The 26004-nt window shown below is 32.9% G+C and overlaps 1 protein-coding gene across 1 annotated transcript in view; it reads right to left on the bottom strand.

Moving 5' to 3' along the window:
• Positions 1-26004, bottom strand: part of LOC117111734 (inositol 1,4,5-trisphosphate receptor-like) — a 92391-nt gene that overhangs the window by 15376 nt on the left and 51011 nt on the right. The window contains exons 23-48 of the mRNA XM_033254736.1: positions 25871-25994; positions 25639-25690; positions 24803-24955; positions 22263-22428; positions 21976-22173; positions 21563-21661; positions 20027-20164; positions 19042-19167; positions 18465-18662; positions 17289-17540; positions 15951-16007; positions 15336-15456; positions 14766-14941; positions 14076-14224; positions 12983-13094; positions 12293-12352; positions 7799-8110; positions 7001-7193; positions 4507-4772; positions 3518-3718; positions 3128-3238; positions 2604-2699; positions 2330-2470; positions 1312-1612; positions 832-954; positions 179-351 (exon numbers count right to left, since the gene is read on the bottom strand). Of these exons, the coding sequence (XP_033110627.1) occupies positions 179-351; positions 832-954; positions 1312-1612; positions 2330-2470; positions 2604-2699; positions 3128-3238; positions 3518-3718; positions 4507-4772; positions 7001-7193; positions 7799-8110; positions 12293-12352; positions 12983-13094; positions 14076-14224; positions 14766-14941; positions 15336-15456; positions 15951-16007; positions 17289-17540; positions 18465-18662; positions 19042-19167; positions 20027-20164; positions 21563-21661; positions 21976-22173; positions 22263-22428; positions 24803-24955; positions 25639-25690; positions 25871-25994 (4098 nt within the window). The remainder of the gene's footprint in view (positions 1-178; positions 352-831; positions 955-1311; positions 1613-2329; positions 2471-2603; positions 2700-3127; positions 3239-3517; positions 3719-4506; positions 4773-7000; positions 7194-7798; positions 8111-12292; positions 12353-12982; positions 13095-14075; positions 14225-14765; positions 14942-15335; positions 15457-15950; positions 16008-17288; positions 17541-18464; positions 18663-19041; positions 19168-20026; positions 20165-21562; positions 21662-21975; positions 22174-22262; positions 22429-24802; positions 24956-25638; positions 25691-25870; positions 25995-26004) is intronic.

Below are 26004 nucleotides of genomic sequence, written 5' to 3'. Positions count from 1 at the left end.
TATATTCTATTAGCCATTGCACCTAAGACTCTTAATATTGAGACCGAGATTACAGAACATCAAAAAGCTACTTTCTATAAAATTTAAATAAAATGACAACAATTATTCAAACATTAATTGATCAAATTTGTCAAAATAAATCAGAATAAAAAATAAACAAAGGCATTTAAAGACTTACATTTATTAGGCCGAGGATAACAAGCGTTGATGAAACATCCACCGAGTAGATAAAACGGAAAACTGTTGATATAAAAAACATGCGATAACCGGTTGGTGTTGGTAGCATTAGTACTGAGAGAAATGACACAACCATGGCAATCCAAACAAGGCCAGATAACTTGGGGTCCAGCTCTGTGGAACAGAAAAGCAGAGAAATTTCACAAATTATATTTTTGCATTATTTTCTAATTGGATCTACATAATATTATCATCACTGTCATAGTCACAGCCATTATTAATCATTACTGACACTAAACAACATCATTATCATCATAATTACAATCATCACCATTATCATCATCACTGTCAATCATCATCATTTTCATTATCATCATCACATTTATTACCATCATCAACACCACTACCACAAATATTACCATCATAACCATCACTAGGGTTGTCATCATCACCATCATCATCATCATAAACATAATCATCAACACCAACATCACCAAAACGCCACCATCATTTCCAATCTGTGTCACTGTAACAATCACAATTATTATCACTGCCAATATCATCATATTCATAAAAGAGCTTATTCTGAATAGTAGATATGTCTTGTTCAAGGGACGGGGTTGCGAGAAATATGGTACTACATGAATTTTTTACCTCCAGTTCCCTTTTCAAAGGGATAAAATAATGCCACCAGAATATTGATAAGTACAGCTAGGTTCAGCGAAATAATCTTCCAGAGAGAGACATTGCGACTTGTCCAGTACAGAAGCGACCGGCCTGCAAGAAAGCATAAAAAAAATTACAATAGATTTACTGAGCTGAATGTTTGTAATACTGTAGACTTTTAATACTTTGTAAAATATATATCTCATGCACTTGCAAACAAACACTTACAGAGCACAAGGCATCAGTAAGTTTGATGTTCAAAAATGGTCATTGCAAATATCAGATAAAACAAAATAATTTGCTATACAACTATATATAACTTTATTATTGTTGTTGTTGTCTATTCAGCAATTCACATTACATCAAAATAGCAAAAACCAGAAGAAACATTTTCGCTTCTCCATTCTCTAGCACTTTGAAGCCCCCTAAATATATCATTAATATTATTGAATAAAAAAACCCAATTACTTCTGAGCTTTTTCTGCCATTTCATCTCCATGAGCATATCCTCAGAACGCTCAAAGAAATCAGAAACTTTGCTCCCCTGCTCATCTCGCTCTGCTGTGTGGTAAAGATTTTCCCGTGTCTCACGTGTCAAGTACTCGCAGAGTGGCGGCACAGGGAAGACAATCCTCTCCATGGTCCTATCCTTGCGGACAAGTTCGATTTGTGCGGTATTTTCGGCATAATATTTCAAGGCTTTGTTGTTATGGTCTTCAAGATTGATTGGCTTGAGAAGTCGACCAAGTTCTTTATTATGCTGAGAAAGCTGCAGGAATTTTAAAAAGTCAATAGTATAGTAATAACACAATTTAATACAGTTAATCTACATGCATATATTATTTGATATACTATACATTGTGACATAAAATATACATTAAACAGAATAACAAATATATTTGAAAGATGTGCCATTAATTCCATGTACACAGAAATTTAATGACAGGGATAATGTACAGTTATGGGTGATGACAGATAATGCGTCAATGATGCCAGTGACTGTGGTAGTGATGTCAATGATGATGTCAGCAATGATAGAAACACTGATGTAGTGATATCAGAGATGGGAGTGACATTGTGATGGCAGAGAAGATGCCAATGATAGCAGTGAAAATGTCAGTGATGTCTGTGAAGATGCCAATGATATCAGTGACATTGTCAGTAATGTCAGTGAATATGCCAATGATAGCAGTGACAATGTCAGAGATGTCAGTGAAGATGCCAATGATATCACAGACAATGTCAGTAATGACAGTGCAGATGCCAATGATAGCAGTAGTTATGTCAGTGATAGAAGTAATTATATGACATCAGCGAAGATGGCATTTATGGCAGTGATAATGGTGGTAATGATGTCAGTGCAGATGTCAAAAACAGCAAATAATATCATTAATAGCAGTAAAGATATCAGAGATGGCACTGATATATTGGATGGTAGTGGATGTAGATGATTGGAATCAAAGATGTAAACTGCAACCAAACATACCTGATGAGCTAGAATGTAGATGTTGTGACCAACTCTCCTCGGTGACGTCCCCTCTTCAACTGGTGTTATTCTGAGACCATCTTCATCCACTTCAGCATGCTGCTGTACTTCTTGCTGGTACACCTGCTTGATCACATCAACCTGTAAACATACCACATATGTGTAACTAACAATATCAGATTCTATTTTGAAGGTAAACCAATTAAGAAAATTACTCCATAGTTTTTTATCTGCAGTACATATACCTATTGATAGAGGGCAGTAAGAATCTTACCAGCTGCTTTGGTGTCATATTGTAAAGAATTCTCTCGGCATTCTCACTATCGTGCCTGCTCTCCATTATTGCTAGTAGTAGTTTGGACGCATTGTTCTAAAGAAGAATATATAAATTATTTTATATTACTCATATATAAAAATTTCAAATGTTCTGTATTTGTATCAAGTTAAAATTCATTAAAGGCACAAAAATTGTAAGTATAAGTCATCCCTTATCACTCCTTCATTCTATACACCAAACACTAATCTTTGCCCCTTCCCATTGGTATGAAATCCTACTCTTGAGATATACTTCATTAGATTCCTTTCAATTTGATTAAAAACATAATTTTTCAGCAAGGAGCTAATGTTTGCATATGATTGAAAAACACACATTGTAAATATTTTGTTATAACCAGTATCTCTATTTATAGTAATGGCCAAACCTCACTAATAGGTGAGACTAAGGTTAATCAGTAATTAAAAATTGATCATATTAAAATTGAGAGTTATAATTAGTGACCTGTGATTAGATGCACTTACTTTAAGCTGCATAACGAGATCCATACGATGTTTACTGAGTGGAATAATGTCATTAAGAATCAGAGCTATGATGATATCAATACCGTTCGACTCATGCATAGCTATTGCATTCTGGGGAGGCAAAATAATCATGTAAATGTTAATGTGCATTTATATTTATACTGTAGGACTAGCAATGGGATATGCAAGCTTATCTTATCAAAACTGGTGAGATAATTTGTACAACAGGTAACAATCACTACTAGAGAGTAGTAGGCTTTTTAAAGCAGTGTTCCACAACAAAATGGTTAGTTTCTTCCTGACCGGGGATCCAAGGTTCCCTGATGTGGACTCTGTGTCCTCATGGACCCCACTGGCCTACCACTGGAAAGGTAAAAGCTTGTAGCATACCTGGTTTTCGTGGCAGGGTCCTTGACAGTATTCTGTGAGACTCTCCAAGGTTTGGTTGATGAGGGCGACATTGTGTTCATTTATGTACAATCCCAGAAGGCCCAGGCCACCTGTAGTGCTGCCACAAATACAATCCAAGAACTTCAGCGTCTCGCATACAAGGTTGTGGTTGTTCTTGTTTGATTGGTTGCGCAGGTAATTCTGTAAGAAAAAAACGAGAAGAATAATAGGTTAAAAATCATGTAGTACAACATATGGTAAATATACACAGGAAACAAAATGTATTTAAAGTAAAGCTTCAAAATATTCTATAACTCTTTTAATGAAACTGGTTTAACCTTTTGCTTGCTCTAGAAAGTACATCTTAAAGATAAGATGCAACTTTTAATCAATTTAAGTTTGAAAGTAGCCAGAATTTCTCAGTATTACTCGATTCTTTTTTGTAAAACAGATTTTAGTGTCTGTAAATATATTTTTTCAAGTTTATTAAGATCTTAAATACATAATAGAAAAATAAACATATTCAAGCTCACTGTACTGTATAACCTCTAATTTTTATTTTTTTTTTTGGCTTGTGACAGATGAGATTATGTAGGTTAACATATGCATATAGTATCAATAAATGTAGATACAGTACATACTATTAATGCACCTGTTAAAAGTTGTTGATTAAATTATGTATATTCTACAGTGTCAGACAAATGAATATTGCTAGCATACGAAGATTATGCAAAAAAAATTTAGTGGAATGGTGCATAATAATCAAAGAAAGAGATAATTACATTTTAGGAAAAAAAAGGCCAAAGGACAAGGTCACAGGTATATTTGATTTCATGCACTCTTTGGAGTTTCTGTCTGTCTTACTCAATATAAAATGTAATTTGCCAAGGTTAGCAGGCTAAATTTAGGAATAGTTACTGATGCTTTTAGATAAGTTAACTCATGTTTTTGAGTGATATTCTGGTAAGCCATTCTCTTAACAAACCTACTTGTAAATCTCTGTTGTGGTTTTCGCATAACAGCTGTAAGAAGCGAAGTATTGGTTGCATGATCTTAATCTCAGCACTCATTTCATGGTCATCACCCTTGCCTTTTTCCACTGTACCCCCCACCATATCGATAGTTGTACCGCCACCCCCACTACTCTCATCACTGCGACCTTTTCTAACGGCTTCAAATGCTTTGCTTGTGTGGAGCGCGGCATCTGCTAGTTGCTCCTTTAAATCCTCACTAATGCAGCCATTTGGAATGCGAGCTGAAATGCGAATGACAAGAATTAATAAAGTGCTACTGTTGTTTACTTACAATGCTTTATATGTGTATTTGTAACTCTATAAATATAAATACCTTACATGTGTACTTTTCAGTATGTACATAGATTTATCTGTTTAGTTTCAAAATTAGCTCCAACAACCCCTGGATCACAACATTCAAGAGACCGGGGGATTGGTGATAAAGTGTGTTTTCACCCCTTCATTTGTGTACATTTTTGTATGTACATAGAGTGTTTAGTAGCATTAAACAATCAGTTTATAATAGTATTTATATCACCCTGCATAAATATCACATACAAAAAACTTTAATAATAAAGCAAATAAAATCAGATATGGAAGTTGTTATAGCCTCAACACATTACATAACAAATTACAACTTTAAGCAGTGGTGGATCCAGGAATTTGAAATAGAGACTAGGAAGCTTTTGATTGTACGACAACAGTAGGACTTATAACGTAATGACATCACTAATTTATCTGCACATGTGAGAATCTACATATGCAGAGAACTTAGGACGCCTGATAGGACAGTCACACATGAGTGATTCCGCTCTTGCGTCGCATTGTCGCGCAAATCAAAAAGCTACCTAATATTACAGATGAAGTGTTCAGATAAGAAATGTTATGGCTATGACAACTCTAGAAAGCTTGAAATGGAATTCTCCACAATGCAATTTTCTTTTCTCCTCCATTTTTTAATATACAAGTAGGGGTCTGAGACAACTGGCCCCCCATTGAACCTGCCTCTATTCAGTATGATGTGCTTAATTGCTTTATTGACATATCAGATTGGAGCTGCAACAACATAATATATTGCAACTTCCTATTTGATGTGTTTAATTGCTTTATTAAAATATCAGATTGGCTGACACATTACATAATAAATCTGTACCCTCATGAGAGCTAGAACCAGGCACTTAGAATGCAGCAATGGTCAAATCCAAACACCTGTGTTAATTCCAACTGCTATCAAATTAAATCAAGTGGCTTAGTATTTATGTCATCATATTACTATTTAAATATGTTGATGTGACAATAAAAATGAATCAAAAATGTTGACTGCTAGACAATAAACATTGGCAAAATGAGTGGAATATTCCAGATGTTGCATGAAAAGACTTTTACTAAAGTTAACAAAAACTCACTAATTACAGAGTGGAAAGATATTTTTTCTACTATTAACTGGGACTACAATATAATTATAGTCTCAAATAATAACAACAACAACAATTACATAAGTTGGTAGTCCATGAGTGAGATACTTACCTGGACAAACTGACTATTTACGGTTTATAAAGGTAAGTATTCAGAAAATAGACAATACTTACAATAGTAATTACTATATTATTAATACATTATTGTTATAATAAAACAATGTCATTTTAAGTATGACCTATACAGTATATCTACACTATTAACAAATACACTTGGTAAGATGCACTGGACACTATTACAATGGGCACTATACACTGGATGCTATTGCACTGCTACTATTACACCAAGTACTATCACACTAGTTACTATTACACTGGGCACTACTTAAAAACTGGGTTCTATTACACTGGGGTACCTGAAAACACAGGAGCAGAGTATGTACTTTCATCCCCTAAGAATTATGGGAAGAAAAAACATGGTTACAAGGTAAACAAGCAGGGTAAATTGTGAACACATTTTTTGTGGAATGACATTGGGAACAACATGCTTTTTTTTAAATATTAATATGAAATGGAGAGAGTAATCCACAATGACATAAATTTCATCAGTTTGAAATATTAAAACATTATCTATTACATTAAAGATAATTATGTGGTAAATTTGAACAAAAACAATATTTGCATACTTTGTATGTTATTAGCTTACTGTAGTTGTTAGTAATGTTTTACATTTTATACAGTTCGCCCTCCAATTTGAGGTTTGAAAAATTGTGGTGGTCTCGGGGTTGGTCTTCAATTAGCTTTGTGTTAAAATAATAAAGATTACTGTAGAACCCCTCCTTTGGGGCATCCCTATCAAGGGGACAATTCTTTAGTTCCAAATGTGTCCCCTTAATAGGGGTTCTACTGTATTTGGTTGTTTGCAAAAATGGTCTCAAATTAGAGGGGTCTTGAATTGGATGGTGCACTGTTTGGGGATTTTTTTAAAATTTTACTACAGAAAGTATAACTTTAACTGTAAGAATAAGATTAAGATAGTTTCTAAATATGCTTACATTTTTTTAACCTGCTAGAAGATGGTTCCTTCATGCCAACATCATGGTCTGTGCTCTTTGACTCTATATTTTCCCCTGTGTTCACGGTTCCTGTAGCTTTGATTTCAGTTTGAGCTTCTCGCATCTTCTCGTAAAATACTTTAAAGAATTTATCTGAATCGTTCTCCCTCGTTAAACGATGGTAGATTGATTGCTTTATAATAAAAATACATAAAAAATGTAGCATTTTTTTTTATTACCACACTGGTTATGACCTTGTTTAAGAAAGGGTCGTGAATGATACATTATATTAGATATCGACTACATAGATTCCAGGAATTTGATTGGTTAAAAGCTGGGCAATGGTTCCAACCATGCCCACAAATGCCTACAATCTATGTAGTGGTGCATCAAACAAATATTTACTTGGTTTTAATCAGGTCAGAGTTCAAAATATAGCTCTTGGTGATTTGCAGGCTGTACTACAATATGTCCCGAGATAAAGTCCAGGAATTTGATTGGTTAAAAGCTGGGCAATGGTTCCAGCCATGCCTTCTAATGCCTACAATCTATGTAGTGGTGCATTAAACATATATTTACCAGGGCTACATTTTGAACTATGCCCTCATCCCAAGAAATATTTGTATGCTATATTTGATAGTTTCCGTAATCAATGACTTTTTACGGATACAGGTGATTAGCCTATAGTCCAACTGCCTATTTAAACCTAGGTAGGGCTTATGTGCCTAATGGCATGAAGAGGATAGGTGATGTGAGGTGATATTTGATAGTGCAAACTTACATTTTTACAGTGCGTACCTGTATTTTAATATTTCCACCTTCTAATAATGCAATACCAAGCTCAACACTCTCCTGAAACACCTTTGTGCTCGAGTTATTGATCACCAAGTCAATGACTAAATCTGATGCCCCTTGTTCGTCTAACTGGTTTTGTACCTGAGCCATCGACATCTCGGCCCGACTCAGCACCATCGTACCAGGATTCGAGTTTGATTGGTGTTGCTTCGGCTGAAAAGTGGAGCTTTCCTTTCGTGACGAGCCCTCCTTTTGATAGCGTGGGTGGGATTTACCATAGTAACGGAACAGTAAACTCTGACGTAGTTTCTCACCCTAGTGTGAAAGAAAACCCTCAAAGTGAATATAAAATAATTTAATTTAATTAATTTTAAAAGTTCCTACGATAAAGAGCTGATGTAACTCTCAAAGCATTGAACATGATTAAGTCAATATATTTTAATGGTCTCCTTGATTGGACAATTGACTCCAGGTTCTTGGCACTGACTAGACAATTCATAATAATCATATTTAAAAAGAAAATAACAACCCTAAATATGTACACAATATGAAACTACAGAAACCAGTACAAATAATAAATTTGAATGTTAGATGAATGGTGTATCAGAAGCTGACAATCCCATTTCTTTAGATTGATGTTTAGGGGCAAAAAAGAGTATGGGAATGTATTCACAAAAAAACTGCAGAAAAATAATGAGAGAATTGTTGATGATTTCTTGTTGTGTAATTCACTATCAAAAGATATACTGTATAAAGCTGCTGTGATATTGCATTTAGTCTATGCATTGATCTGAGCTAACTTGCAGATGTTTTATTTTTTCTATCATTGATAATGTGAGACTCTTTTTATACCTTCTTTCGCAAACTTATTTTTTTAAAGATTGTCAGAGGAGGGTGGAAGAAAAATAATTATTTTTGTATTTAACAAAGAGTTTTACCAAAAAAATCCAGATGTAGGAGAAAATAAAAATACAATTTTATTGATGAAACCTGTAAACAGTGCAGTAATGGGATGGTTAAATGCTTTAAATTTATATAATTAGGAAGAAATATGCATTTCTTATTTCTGGAGATTTCAGTGGTAGGCATGATAAAAATAAAGAAAAACTGTTGTTTTTTTTTTTAATTGTATATTTTTTCATGGCTGTGGGTGTGCTGCTAAAAATAAAATTTTATTGGCAGGCGGTAGGTTCGCTGAACAAGGTATAAAAAAAAAGATAAGAAATAAAGTTTAGCAAATACTGTAATTGGTATAGCGAAAGCAATGATTCCCCTTGATTGATGGTTTTAGAATACATCCTCAGCTAAAATTATACTGAGTATATACACAAAGAAAAAACATACTTTATATTTATGTTAATCAGACGAAACTGTTACATAGGCAACAGCAAATATAACAGTTATATCTTAATTGGAATAGGGACAATAAAGTGTAGCTAATAATTTTAGGTACCAATATCTGGTCCGGAACGTTTTGGCATAAATTTGGTGAATTTTGGTAGAAAGCGCTATATATATCTAACTACATTTACATAATACTATGTGTACGTTTATGCTGTCGATCTGTGGACCTCAGCAACAATATCCAAAGGCAATGCCCATTGTGCATCCTCTTGTAGGAAACTAGTTTAACTAGCTCCTGTACTTTTTGTATGCATATGCTGATTTCATTGAATGTTGATATTTTATTAAAATTATCACAAATTATGCCCAACTATCCAACAATAGTATTATTTTATACCTTTGAAATATAATGTAAAACATATTTATTACACATGTAATACACAGAAACAACATGTATAATAAAGAAGTAATATAAAGCACAGTACATTATCCTTCTAGGCTACTATAATACTCATATGAATAGGTATTTACCTGTATTTTATTCATTTTAATAAATATTCCATAAAAAGACAAAGACAAAAGTTAGAATAAAAAACATACAAATTAAAAACAAACTGTTGCCACATTAATATAAAAACAAATATATTGTACAAGCAGAGACAGAAACAAACAAGCATATAAATAAAAAATAAAAAAAAAATTAATATAACTACTGTAAATAGAAATATAGCACATCCTTACACAGATACTGCACTCACACCCTTAAACACATCCCTAAACACACTAGTGTTTAGGAATGGATTTAGGGAGACAATAGTCACTACCAAAGACAACCATTGTTTTCAAACTTCAAAAAAAAAAAAAAAAATTACCCAAGAGAAGTTTGTTAATTAACCAATGTTGTTCAATCTATAGAATTATAAATATGTTAATAAACCGATTAATCTACCTCAATCTAAGCTAAATTTATACAGAAACTAGAAAAAGCAATGATTGAATTAAGAATAAGGAAAAATGTAAAGTAAAGGCGAACAACAGAGTCTGATGTGATTTATCATTGGGACAGTCTTTAGATCGTACAACCCAACTGTCCCCGATAAATTTACAATACAACAAATCACGTCCGGCTGCGTTGTAATATTATATTGTCCAAATTTGCATGCTAAATAATGATGATCATATACGATGGTGAGGTTGATGACGATGATGTTAGGATTCAACATTTACTCCTATTTATCAAAAGTTTGTAACGCAATGAAATAAAATGTAAAATATTTCCAGGAAAAACTGACAAGTTAATATATGATAGAAAGGATGGTATTACTCTGAGAAAATGAAAAGGTTGGTTTACTTTTTGATTTCTTGTGCTGCTTAATTGTCAATAATTGTCAATAATAAAATTTAAAAAAAAAAAATAAAAAAAAAACAAAACTTGTTTACACTTTGTTATTTTGTGATTTGTTTGTTCTCTACCTGTTGTTTTGACACTGCGCCTTGAGCACCAATTTTTGGTGGTGATGTTTGCGCTTTAAAAATCGTTATTATTATTATTATTATTATTAACGCAAGTTTTAAACCACAACACCAACTAAACTACTTCAAAACTGATCCTGCTGCACATATAACAGTGGTCCCAAGTTGGAAGACACCACATCTGGGAGATCTGTTTAAATGAATGTTCTAAACACATCAAATTATATTTTGCTGTGCTGATATCCGGGAAACTCGGAACCCTGCGTAAGTAAAGTCTTTTCCTCATCAGTCCAATATTAACCCCTTGCCCCTGTAGTTAATTTGACAATCCAATTATTGCAGTTCCTAATATTATGACCTAAATGCACACTTTTTATCATCCAAAACCATAAAACATCTCCCCATTGGTGCTATTGGTAATTTTAATCTAAAATCCTGGCCCTAGATGGCTTAGTTTGAACCCCGATTTGTCACACATAATGGAACATTTTTGGACTCTAAGTTCTGTAAAAAAACAGTATACAAAATTCTGATTAATGTTTCAAAACCGAACCATTTACCAAATTACATGCAAGTTACTATTGTCCTCTCAGTACAATAGATACACATAGTGAACAGTAAAGTGTGCATTGTATGAAAAAGCCTTTTCGAATAAATAAACATGGTTCAGATTGTATATGCATATGCATAAGACATAAATAGTTTGTACCAATTTGGAAGCAGCTTAATCATACATTTTGTATAGTTATGTTATTGTTAGTCTTTGTTCTATAAGTATACAATAGAAATGAATAGAAGAACTTAAAAACATTTAGACCGGGTTCACATTGTATTGCTCGACGCACACTGCTTCAGTCAACTCAATATGAACCCAGCTTGGTAAAAGATTTTGTTCACACAGTGAGATTCTTCAGATACAAGTCACTTGAAGAATTTTACTTTATTAAAAACTTGGTAAATTAAAAGCAAAAAAAAATTATGTATTTTAAGTAAAGCACAAATTACTGTAAATGATTAAATAAGCACATCTCTCGAATAAGCACTGCATTAAACATGATTTCTTTTGCTTGTGCAGCCATCAAGTGCTGCGATACTTATTAGATACTGTATATTCTATTCTGAATAAAACTAATTTAACAGCCCAATAATTTGTAATTTGTAATACGCATTTCTCTCAAATGAATGCCTCTCTTGAATATAAGGCAAAATGAATCCACTAAAAAAATGAATGTGCTGTGTTAGTTATTGAGTCATTTACGGTATCTAGAATGCAATAAAGATGCAAATTAAAATTGATGAAATGTATATAGCACTTTCTAAATCTACTGTGCAGCAACAGAAAACAGCAATCTTTTTCTGGTTCATGAACACGAAAGACAACTTTGAAATAGTATATAAGAAACTAATAGCTAGCAGTAAGAACAGCAATAACAAATCTACTTCTACAGATAAGGACAGATTATTTGACTGAAATGAGCCCTCTATTGAACTACTGGTGATGTTTCAATAGCTACTGAAAAGAAATACAGTAATAAATATTCCTCAACCAATGGATTCACAGAAAGTTTGAAGCAATGGTTAAAATTTCAAGGATAGCTCTGTAATATATCGCCTGGTGGGTATGGTGGTTTATCACCAGGTACTCAAGTAATCAGGTGATAACTTGGTCATGTTTCTTACCCTCATGAGGCTAAGTGGCACCTGTCGATGCCGTGCCATGCCAAACTCATCATCCTCGTCCTTTAAGTTGAGTTAGAGAAAAAAGAAACTTGGCTGTTGAATCTATGATGTTAGTTATGATAATATTTAAATGTTATAATTACACATGCAAATTAATTGGTACACATATTGTTAGTAATTTGCATATTATTAGTTTACTATTACATGCATCATTTCAATTTATAAAGATATTAATAAAATAAAATAAATATAACAATATTACAGTTGTAATCAATACCATATATGGTGGAGATTAATTCCATAAATTATAAGAACGAATGAGTGCATAAATTCAATATAATATAAGATCAATATTGAATTTCCAAGCTCTTTGTCTTCTCTTAACTCAAAATTGTATAATTATACTTTGTTAATTAACAATATAATTGCGTGTAGTTTTATTTAGCATTATAAATAATATAGCATTTTCTTTTAGTGTGCAAATGTATCTTGCCAATTTTAATCTTGTTTGGTGAATGTTTACCCTGTAACAAGTATGTAAATTTCCAATTTATTATATTCATTATTTAATTTGTAGATTATTTGTCAACAAATGGCTAAATATTTTGTTATGAATATTCATGAATGCTTATAAATATTCATAAGCAATCATGAATATTCATAATTGACCCTATTTTTATACAGACTAACCTTTTCTTTATATTCAATGTCCCTGGACATCATTTCGCGAAGTGTCTGCAGTACCTTGATGCATAGATTTTCCTCCTTTTCTTCCAGAAGTTTCTCCGTGTGTTTTATCAACCTAAAATAGAAGTTTGATATAAGAAATATATGGTATTATCTAACAAGTCTAGAGGGCAGATAAACAACATCTACACCATCCTAAAGTAGACAACTATCTAGAGCTTGTCAGTAAGGATGGGGTCAATAGCATGATACAATCAGTTTTTAGTTTCTGTAGTATCATCTGGTTCATGGGACTGACCAAAAAAGTTAAGTTTTTAATGTGAAGGTGCCTGACTTAAAAAAATTAAGGACATAGCGAATGTCCAAACTCACCCACTTAATAAGTTCATAACAATTAGTAAATCTGGCAGAATAATTCCAACTTTAAAACGTACCAACCGTCATAAATACTCATTTTTACCATGTGCAATAAGAGTCTTTAACGAACACTTCAGTAGATAATCTCATCATCAAGCCCGTCTACTGTATTACATTCCATGCCATATTCCTCTCCTGACCTCACAATACAGTTCAACCTTGTTAATTCCATATGTAATATATTTTTATATTCTTATATTCATATTTAATATTATATCTGTTAATTGTTGTCTTGTATTTTATAGTGTTATAGTATTCGATTTCCAATGTTTATTATCAACTCAAAGAAACAAATCTTGTATATATGTACTATGTATGACGAAAATAAATCTTGAATCTTGAAAATCTTGAATAAAAAAGAGGTGGGGAGAATGAGGTGGTAAGTACAATGAGACAGCATAGCTAATCTAGTGAGTCTAATGTTATCACTGTGTGTGAACTTGTATGAAGATTATGGGTCCACATGGGTTGATTCCCCTCAAATATTGCTTGTGGTTCACACAGAGGTCAAAAAATCAAAGTTAGTCCACTGCCAAAGCAGACTCTAATCTTAACACTTTAAAGTTTGTACTTGTATTGGAAAAAAAGACATAAAGGGATTTCTTCCTGTTGTACAAGTCATCAACTCTTCCAAAAACAGATGAAAAACAATCAGAAAAGTCAAGTTATTAAATCATACTTGGATATGAATCCACCACTTTCGCATTTCTGCCGAGCTTCGGAATGATTTGGGAAGAGCAGCTCCGGTCGATGAAGGACATCCACAAGCACTGATGACTCGGCTTGTACTAAGGGGTGTAGTTGTTCCTCTAACAGACACACTATGTCCTACAACAGGAAGAAAAAAAATTACAATGTGCTCAAATACAGAATGAATTCCTAGAGAGAAAAAATCCACATGAATTTATTTCGTTAACAAATTTCTAATACTAATTATTATATATTAACATAGACATTTGTTCCAATGAATAGTAACAATGAAAGATTTATCCATATATATTTTCATTCCTGATGATGACATAAATAATGTCGAAATATTGAATCCTGACACGATGACGTGCATTTCGATACTCGGAGTATGTATTATACTATCTTACCTGAGATTAATCAGTGGACCTTTCGAATAGTAACAAAGTAGAGCATATAGAAGCCTATGTAAGTAGTACTTTACAATACTAGCATTTTATTATAATTGTGACTAATATAATTTTATTGTATATTATTTGTTATGTATAACCCTGGGCAATTATAGTACAATTTATCCATATTGTTTAATTTATTTAATTGAAATTTTACTGAGAAAAAAGTATTTTTATGTATTGTATATGAAAAATTGAACTTCAAGAAATGAAAGTTATTGAGTGAGTACCTGTAATCCTTCAATGATGTTGCGGTAATCCCGCGATACAGGAATCATTGAATCGCGTTTCATCCGTCCCTGGCTCATCCATAGGCGTGTATGTTTTTTAACAATACTAGCAGATTTAAATATGCTATTTATTTGACTATCCAGGTCCACTGGTATTGCAATTCCACGATTCTTTGCTGAAAAATAAAATATATATCAAATACTAAAATTTTAAAAATAAAGTAAACACAAAGATTTAAAAACTACAATTATGTAGACAAAAAATATGTTAATATTGAATGTTTGAAATTTATAAGACCTATAATATACATATAAAAGGGAACAACAGCCTCTGAATGTTAAAAAAGTTAATAATAACCTCTAGGAGTTGATAAAGACAACTACTACCCAGCTGAAAAAAAGTGCCCAATAGGCAATAATAACAATAAATAACAGGGATAAGTAACCTGGGCTATCTGTCTGGTAATTGCTGTCCATGGGGTATTGTTATAGCTGTGGGGTGTGTTGGGGGGGGGGGGGGGGGGGGGGTTAATGGACAGGAGATATTTTTCTTGCAATGATTTTACCTACCTATATCAGTCAGGGTCTTAATGCATAATTCAACTTGGCATTTCTGCTGGCCTGTCAGCCAATCACATTGTGACACTCTAAACACACTCTGTAGGAGCTTTACAAAGATCGGTTGCCGAGTCTAATGGATAAAAGCATAGCCAAAAGAGGGCACATTACAAACTGAGCTCTTGTGATAAATCTTGTAATTCAGTGCATATTAACAGTTAGAAAATGTCAAATAACAAGGAAGTCAAAGATAATACTCAGTGCAATTAAACAGTCAGAATAATTTAAATAATATGGCAAATCACAGGGAGGAACTCAGGCATTTAAAAAAATTAATTATCAGCAGGCAAAGAAAAGCAAATGGGCAAATGTGGGACTAAAAATTGAAGGGGGAAATGCTTAAATATGATATAAGGATTTGACAAAAATTATTTTGCATGAAATGAATATTAGTAACACCTCAACCATGTACGAAGGAAACAATTTAGAGTTATATATGTTAGTAATATAGTGAAATATTTAAAAAAAGACTATTTTCAGATAAATACATGTCCAAAACTTATGCACTTAATGGCTATGCCAGGGTTCATGATGATATAATCCCTGTTCAGGGCATATACTACGTACTATACATGGGCTTTGATTGGGAAAAGGGCACAAATATGAAAGACCTCTGTCATCAAACTAAGACTACATGCAAGACTTTTCTTTGAAAGTTATTTGCTGAACTTATGATCCATGTTCAGGTCATACTAACTGTGTACATTGGATCCTGATGAATGCAAAATGTATAAGAATCCAGAAAAACAAAACAAAAAAGGAAGAGAAATATTATCATGTAATAGATTGAAAAAAACTTAAAGTGACACCTTTAACATGAGTTTTCAAGAGGGAAAAACCTTGAATTTTAAGAACTTAAAAGTAATTAAAAGATACCCCAGATGTCGGGAAAACTCATTTCCAGCCTTCCAGGAATCGAAATTTTCCCGGGGGAGGACCCCCACCCCCTCCTTTTTTGGATTCATCGATTCATGGAAAATTCGTATGCAGCTACTCATTTTTTTAAAATTTTTATGTATGTATACACTTAAGGCCTATTTACTGAATAACAATGGTAACAAATTACCTGACCGTTTTAAAGAGGAAAAAACCTTGAATCTGTCTCTTATACACATCTAGATGTGTATAAGAGACAGATATATATATATTAGATTATTATATAGATTGATTAAGCAATCTGTTATTATTGACACATGCAAAAAGAAAATCCATGACAAAGTACTGTACTAGCAACTATGAAAGATAAGAATTATCCACTCTATAGTAATTTTTGATTGGCTAAGATCTAGTAGATGTCTTTGAGCAACACGCTGCAGGAAAAAACGTTTTTCAAATTCTTTTGTTCCGTATTCTATTAGACTTTTTAATGAATCTAACTACAATTTTTAGGCAGTAGATTAAGATCACAGTTTTATTTTATTTTTATTTTATTGATGTTCTTTGTAAAATTAACTCACCTTCGAGTAATTATATGTCAAACTGAATTTCAAGAAGGACGAATAAAAGGAACTATGAACTATGATACTGTCTATGGAAAAATTCTTATTGTTAAATTTATTAAGTTAAAACAGATGTCCTATCTTTAAGAAATAGAATATTGTTTGCTGCTAGGAAACCATTTTGTGGTTACTAGATTTATATTACAAACATGATAAATAATCCAAAAAAAGCACTCGTGAAGTCACGGATGATTTTTAATACTCTTAAATTGCAATGAACCTTAATGTAAGCCCCAGTCTTTGGTTATTGTTGCTAAAGTCGCACAAAACAATAGCGTAAACGTACATAAACATGTGCGTTGTGTGCCTGTGTTTGAAGGACACGTGCGTATTCCTGAACCTGCTCTGACTGGTCAGTTGTTAAGCTTAATTGGCATAATGATATGATTAAAAATAAATTACAAACCTCTGGTAGGCAGTCGTCATGGGTTACGACCTGTACGATGTCATCAAGAGGAAGCAGATGGTGACTCTTGATTTCTGTGTAAACATTCTTGCCTTCTGTACACAAGGCTAACAGTTGTACAAGGTTGATGTGGTACAGTAGAGGGCTCTCTTCATCTATGCGCTCCTTCTCGTGTTGCATCAGTTCGATTAGCATTTGGAAGGAGGCTTTATCAGAATAGAACAGCAGTACATCTTCACCAGCATTAACAAGCTAGCAAGAAGAAATAAATTATTTCAGGGGTGGGCATAAAAATGGGCTGAAGGGCCAAAGTGAATTTTTGATTTAACACCAAAGGCCGCACTTAAACTTTGATGTTCCCGGCTGTGCGCTTCCAAAAACCTTCATACACTGCTTGTACACCACTGTATGCTCAGTTTTAATATTACATTTTACAGATAATCAGTGTCGGGCCATAAAAAAAGTCTTTTACAGCTAAAAATAGCTGGCCGGCTGCACAAATAGGGTTTTTAATTTATTCTCACAGGCCGCAAAAAATTCACTGCCAGGCCACACTTTGCCCACCTGTGCCATAAATCATAATATGAGAGGAATTTTGAAATACAAGTTTCATGTGTGGATTCATATTAGACAAATCATGCTGTGTGCACAAAGTTCTAATTTGGACATGTCCCCCCATTCATATGTGCATAATAATTAATATTTTTTCAATTAAATTGCGTATGGTTGTGCACTTGAAAAGCTATTTGTGCCACAAGTGAACATATGACTTGCTCAAATTAATCCAATGTAAACACTGCTATAGTTTATAGAGTCACAGTTAATTATCACATTGATGAAAACACATTTTTTTAAAAGTCAGATTAAATTTATTTGATATGAACACCAAGGATAACCCACAAAAGACTTATTCACACTGAATACTCCAAATACAATCCAAATACTCTTTTCCGAAGGGTGTACTGTGTTCTTTAACATGCACATGGTCATATCGCACACATGACCAACAGCTTAAAAATCTCATCCAGAAGACGGTGCACTATCGAAACATGCATTTCAGCCCTCCAACTTAAAACACAAGGAGGGAAGCTGGGATTGGTATTGAAACTGGGACTAAAAGATCTCTGCAATTTCAGTGCACACATAGTGGCTACCGCCAATTTTGGTTTCACTCACCTCTGACATGACCATGTCCTGAGTTTTGCGAATGAACTGCTCAGCTTTTACTATCGTCTGCAGGAACTTCAGATACTCGACATGCCTTCCCTGGGTCTCGATACAGTGAACAAAATGTTGCACGACCTTCTCTGTGACCTCATTGCATAGCTGGGTATTGTCCATGTAGATATGCCTCATAGTCTGTGCTTCGAGTGCCTAGGAATTAATAAGATAATATGAGCCATGTTGTGGCAAAATGGTTAAGTTGTTGCACAGGCTAGTATTGAGTGAATGAGCTATAAATACAGGTGGTCAAAAAATGGCCAAAAATTCAAAAATTGTTTTTTTCACTATAGATCAACAGTTTAATGTCTAATCATGTCCCGAAGTGTCAACAAATTGTTTATTTAATGCTATTTTGGTAGTTAATTCCATTAAACAATGTACTGTATGCACAGATAACTTTAGAATGCAATTACTCAAAATCATGTCTATCTTGACTTGAAATAGTGATGTATTTACACTTCCCAAGGCTTGAAATGTCCAATTTCAATTTTTTCAAGATTCTGCTTATTAATATTTGCTAGATACTTACCCCGGGAATGAGGAATCTATCAATGTGTTTATGCAGCAATGTCTGGTTGGAGGGGTTGCCATAGCAGAAGTTCTGCAGGAATTCATGAGCTAGCTTCATAAGCACCAACATACGAACATCTGTAAACTAAACGAACAAAAAACAACTTCATATCAATAACTGAAATCAAAATAGCCGATGAAAGCTTGATCCCTATTTTCAAAAATAATTATTATGCCTGTTGGTACATCCCATAAGAAATTTGAATTTGAACTGTAAAGAGAAAATTTATTTTCATCTACCAATAATTAATTCATTTGCACTTGGTGAGAGCCTTGGTTTCAAATCTTAATGAGAAGGGAGGTTTGCTCGTACTTGCATATATTTAAATATATGAGAATGTTGAATGCCAGGTATAGGCCTGTTTATACCTTCTAAACAGACAAATTTACATTCACACAGGGCGTATATAGGCGAGCTAGGGCAATTCCATTATTTTTCTTTTATGTTCGAGAGGCAAGTTTAAAACGAAACTTAATTAGTATTAATTGGTGTATATTCACAAAATAGATTTAATAATTTAACTTGATACCAAATTTGCTAAGAACACCAGTAACTGATTTGGGATGTGTGGTCTTGTCCCATCCTTCCTTTTTATCATCATCTTACATGAATTATCATATTTTGTGCAGCATACAATTGGATACCATGATTCAGTATTTGAAGATATCCAGACTGTATAGTAATGCCCGCGGGGAAATATATCCTCCGCGCAAAAATTAGGCCTAGAAATCTGTCCATACATTTTCGGAAAATAAGGCCGATTTCCGCTTAATTTTGCCGAGAATTAGGCTTTGACCTAATCTTAATATAAACTAATCTATTAAAGCAGTAGTTACATTTCAACAGACCTATTTTCCTAGCGATTTCCCAAGCATACTTGTGCTAATGTTTTAGGCATCATCATTAGGCAATTCAAAAACTTTACAGTAGGGGAAGGTATTACCTTTTCATAGGGGATTTGAAGAAGTTCTAGTACGGCAGAGTGAGCTCCCATATTGCGTAACAGTCTTTGTTCATGTTTGCGATTCTTGGTACTACTAGCATTGTTAGATATACAGAGGTTCTTCAGACGAATCAGAATCTAAAAAAAGATAGAAATTTAAAAAATACACAATAAAATAATCACTCTGAAAAATGTAATAAAACTATAACAATAATATTGAATAAAAAATATATAAATAAATAAAAATATATATCTGAAAAGAATTTAAAAAATACAAAATAAAAAATCACTCTGAAAAATGTAATAAAACTATGGCAATAATATTGAATAAAAAATAAATTTAAAAAATAAATTTAAAAAAATAAATATATAAATTTAAAAAATATATCTGAACAAACAAAAATTAAAAAATACACAATAAAAAATCACTCTGAAAAATGTAATAAAACTATGACAATAATATTGAATAAAAAATAAATAAAATAAATAAAAAAATAATAAATAAATAAAAAAATATCTGAACAAACACTAAGAATGGATCAGCATCAGATTCCTAAAGATCCATTGCCAAGTCCAGAAATATCTGGCTTTGACCAGAATCTTCCCTTGAGAGGGCAGAGTATGTCACAAAAGACAGTGAAGGTAAAGGTAAGATGCAATTGCGTATGGGCGTGGTTTGTGACTACCTACAGAAGCGGCCGTAAAGAGGCACTTATAGTAGCTCCATGTTCATATCATGCCACAACAACAGGGGCTGAAATGAACCATAGCATCAGGGTAGCCCCCTACCCATCCGAAAGATGTAATGGGTTCTATAAAGTGTACACAAGCCAGATGTGTACACTGGAACTCCATTTTTTAGTCCTTATTAAAAAAGTCTTAGTTCTACCAACCAAACCCTGGGCGAGGAGCTGCTGGAATCAGCGCCGATGTTAAGGCTGTGTTAGCGGTGAGCCTGCCTTAACACTCGGCCACTCTACTGCGCAAAGTGGAGAGTGATCATTGCGAAAAGAAAAAGAAAGAATATGTAACTAATCAATCCTCATTACTTTAATCGTACAGATTATAAATTACATAATATGGAGATGGAGACAAATTCAAATCAAGGTTTATTTCCAAAATGCATCGCAATTAAAAACCAAATTACAACAAATGGTTACAATTTACATATAAGAAATTACAAATATAAAAAATATATATATTAAAAACATTTTTTTTAAAATGAGATTTAATAAGATCAAGAAAGTAATAAATGTTACGTATAAGTTTGAAAATTGACACCAAAAGACTTTAAAAATTGAATTTATAAATCAACTGAGTAAAAAGATAAAATTAAAAGAGAGGGGTTTAAACAGAATTAAAAAGAAATGTGATGTACAGATTTGGATTACAAAAATGAACATCAAAATTACAATACTGCAGAGAATATAAAAATTACATGATTAACAATCTGACAAATACATCAAAATATTAAAAAGATACCAAAAAGCTTACGGCTGATGCAAATAAGACATATGCTATACTAGAATGACTTACACTTTGAATGGTCTTGTAATTTTGAATCATGGCAGGGTCAAGAGCAGGTCCTAGGTCAAGGTTTGCGACATCACCGTCGGCTACCGATGACGGTAGTGGCTAGTAAAGGAAAACAAAGATTTTTAAAACAGTCAACCATCTTTCAATAAAAAATATTTGATTTTGAAAAATAAAAAAAATAATTAAATACTGCACAAACTGGTAAAGCACTTTCTTGAAAAATACAAGCTACTGGGCCAAAGCCTTTAATATGAAGTTGGCCCAAAAGAAGACAGATACATTAAAATTGATGGTAAATTTAAAAACTGGTCAAAAAGGAAGGATTCTTCCTTTGAACTTAAAGCACTTAAATGCATCTGTGATCTACAAGGTGATACACAAACACTTCTATGATAAGTATCATCAGTACAAACCATTAATTTCTTCTTCTTCTCCTTCTTTCCACCATTATCCTTTTTATCTTTCTTATCTTTCTTCTTCTTGTCTGAATCGCTTGACTTGCTCTTGTACACCCAAAGTTCGGACTTCTCAACTAGAAGTCTCAATTCATCCAAGTCTGCTTTTATTTGTTTATAGTTCTCTACATCATTGTTTGACACAAGTAATTGGACCTGGGAAAAAAGAAAATAGCAGTACTAATCCTATCAAAGATCCCAGTAATCAAACAGCAGCTGGCTAGGTGCTCATCTGATAACCTTACCTGCTTAAATGCACTCAAAACCTCCTGACGCTGGCTAAAATGCCGGAAGAGAAGCCTGAGGGCGCCAGACACCAATGGAGGATAATCGTGCATGGTTAAATGAAGGAGCACACGCAGGAACATCCTCCCACCTGCCCCATCAAGATCGAGATCCGGACCTTCCACACTAAAAAGTAAAAACATATTTACGTCATCACTACAGTACATACTACAAAATTACAGATAAAAAATTTTTTTCTATGATGCAAACATAACCTTATGTTAGTCAAGTTAACTACAAATGTACACATGGTTAAATTTAGTTAAAAACAAATTAGTATCACTGATGAATATATTTGAATAAAAACATATTCTTCCTAATTTTATAGTTGTACTATATAAACTATCGTATTATAATGATGCAAAAACAGAAGGTATAAAGTCCCTATGAAGACATGCAGATTTTTCTGAAATAGATTTTATATTAATTGATTATTTTATATATTATTATTGTATATTATTCTTTACATTACTTTTGTTATTATTATTTTATAATTTGTTACACTAAATTAAATGTTGTGTTATTACTATATAAAAATAAATTTGAATGGATAGAATAAGCAATGTTCTCAAAAAAATGCAAATCTGGAATAGGTGAGACTTGTAGGTAGTGAACCCGCCACCCGCAAATACAATGATTTCGAATTGAAATAAAATTTTATTTTTTTCCAATTTTCACACCAGTTGCCATGAAAAAAATGAAATTTCGGAAAAAAATAAGGGTTTGTTTTAAAATTTTATGTATATTTCTTCCTAATTATATAAATTTAAAGCATTTAACCATCCCATTACTACACTGTTTACATTCACCAATAAATTTTATTTTTATTTTCTCTGCTACCAGGATGTTTTTTTCAAAACTACTTGCTAAATAAGAAAACAATTTTTTTTTTTTTATTGACAATAATTCCTAATAATCCTTAAAAAAAAATAAGTTTATGAAACAAGGCATAAAAGAAGTCCAACCTAAGCGTCCTACTAGAAATTCTATAATTGTGCACTGCTAACTGTAGAATTTAATGTATGTCATATATAAGTTTTGAAAGGCATTTTTGACTTATCGCAACACTATAAGTATTACAATAATATTATCTTATACTTGAAAAATCATTAAAAAATATAACTATATATCTCCATATATTACATGTATTAGAATATTACCATAACATATTTAGGCATAGAAGATGTATTACAATGTTAAGAACTTCATCGCATATGTTTAATATTAATATAAGAGGCAAACGGCACATTCAGACAAGTTGTAAGCTTTGAAGTAGCAGTTTACTTGTGGTAAACCCTGGGTAGTGCCTGTGAAGATGCTCTTTGTATTAATTACTCCAACGTTACTACAGACGATTTACTCCCGAGCAGTCTCAGGAGTAAGTGTGCTATTCCCGCTTACACAAGATAATGTAAAGAATACGCGCCCAGAGTAGCGCCGTGTAGACGCACTTACTTCAGAGCTCGCAAGTTAATACAACCTTTATTATGATCTCGGTTTTTTCAAAAGATAGCATTCTTTGTGATGTGTAAATCTTCGTAAACACAATGTTCTCATAATGTGTGCAAAATAACCATTGAGAGACAACAAAGTGGTGATTATCACTTCCGCAAAATTTGCATAGTTACTTTTAAGCTTTGAACTAACTTTGAAGTTAAAAGAACATTATGCTCTGGGTAACAATTGTGTGGACATCTGTCGGAAGTAATACATGCATACAATTTTACGTCTGTTGGAACTTTACTTCAGATGGAAGGGTATCTGAACATAGCTAAAAATGAGTCATTGCAACTATGTCGTATGTGTGATAGTCAAGAACCAAAAGATGAGTACTGCTATTGTCTTGTTTGCCCCGCTTAACTAGTAATATAATAATAATAATATGATTACTAGAAAGAGTATGCTCACGGCCCATATTCCACTATAATATTTTTAAAACACTGCTTTCAATGCCATTTGCTAAAGAACACATTTCGGTGAATGTATGCAATAGTAATTATTTTTTATGCTTGAAGATTAATTAATATAAAAATATACCAAACACTAATAAATAATAAAATGTAAAGCATTGTTGATGCAGTAACATAAATTAGTACCAAAAATCTTATCTCATACTACCAAAATTCCAAACATTTCAACATCTCCAAAATATCATGCACACCTTCTATTATATTTGATTAAAACTGTTCCATAACAATTATATAGAAATTAATTTTTCAAGAATGAGGGGAAGGGGAACTACAATATACTATTTTCTGTATGCATTTTCAAATGATGCAAGAATGAAAGTAACGTACACATAAAAAGGATAAAATGAATGGAGTACAAGTATAAACCAAAAATGTAAAGAAAATTCTTCAAGTAAAAAATGATATTAAAAGAAAAAAAAATCTAAAACCTAAAATCAAGATGCTTGGAAAAAATAACAGAACCGCAACCCAATTTCTTAAAAAACATTCCAGGCATTTGACGAACAATTCTGATTGGTTGGTTTACTCACTGAGGTACAACATCCATCTCACAGTAGTGCATAAGCACACGCTCTAAAATGTCCACATCCGTGGGCGAGAAATTCAACGAAGTCAAACGCATAGTCAGCTGTTCTTGTAAAGAATAACGGTCTAGAGAGAAGTCAGCGTTGGTGTGCTCACTACTGATCCAGCAGGGGGTAAATTTATGAGGTAATAAGTTACAGATTTAAAGCCATACAAATTGATACAATCTTTGATGTTCCAGTTGTAACAATATATAAATGTTTAAACAAACATCGAAATAGCATTGCCGTACCCACTGCTACTTGGTGATAAGATTCACCACTAGTCACTAATCGCAAGATCAGTGGTCTAATGGTTATGAAACCAGGCCAGTTTTTTGGAGGTCGTGGGTTCGATTCCCACCCGAATCACCTGCACATTTTTTTCGCAAGTGTTTGGGAACATACTGAGTATTTTGTATGATAACATGTCAGGGGTCGTGGGTTCAATTCCCTCCGGAATCACTTGCAAATGTTTTTCGCAAGTGTTTGGAAACATACTGAGTATTCAGTACGATAGCACGTCAGATAGGGCAAAACATCACTCCTACAGTATACAAATAATAATAAAAAAGCAGAGTATAAACAAAATAAAATAAAGTAAACAGGAGAAAAAAAAAAACATATACTTAGATGAAGCCTATTAATTTTAATTTTTTTTTTTCAAAATGTTGGCAATAAAACTTGAATTAGTATGGAGTCTAATTAAATAATTAAAGAAAAAAAAGGTTGCCATTTTCTGGCAATGTAATATATATCTAAATGTAATATTTTCTGATCCTAACACCATCAACCATACTTACTTTCCCTCAAAAATTGTTTCAGCTTTATCTCCTATTGCATCCAAGTTGATTCCTGAAAAACACAAATTCCAATTTAAATCAAAATAAAACACAACCTAGAAAGACATTTGGGTCAGTCATAATTATCATTTTAGAGTCCATTATTAGTTGTTGCTTAATTTTGATGGGGAAGGCAAAATCCTTGGGACACTTCATATTTTTATTTAAGTGCTTAATTTATGTTCTTTCCTACCTGGCCCATCGCCACCATCAATTAGCAGTCCATCACTGCCCTGTTCTTTGTTCTCATCAAATTCTCGCTTGAAGATAGACAGCAGGCAAGAAATTCGGAAATCAAGTCTCACATCGAGAATGAACTAGAAAAAA

Source organism: Anneissia japonica, unplaced genomic scaffold, assembly GCF_011630105.1.
Source record: "Anneissia japonica isolate Jap-2015-1 unplaced genomic scaffold, ASM1163010v1 scaffold288126_len377047_cov203, whole genome shotgun sequence".
Taxonomy (NCBI): Eukaryota; Metazoa; Echinodermata; class Crinoidea; order Comatulida; family Comatulidae; genus Anneissia; species Anneissia japonica.
Note: the sequence above shows the minus strand (reverse complement) of the source record. Positions and strands in the feature narration are given on the sequence as shown.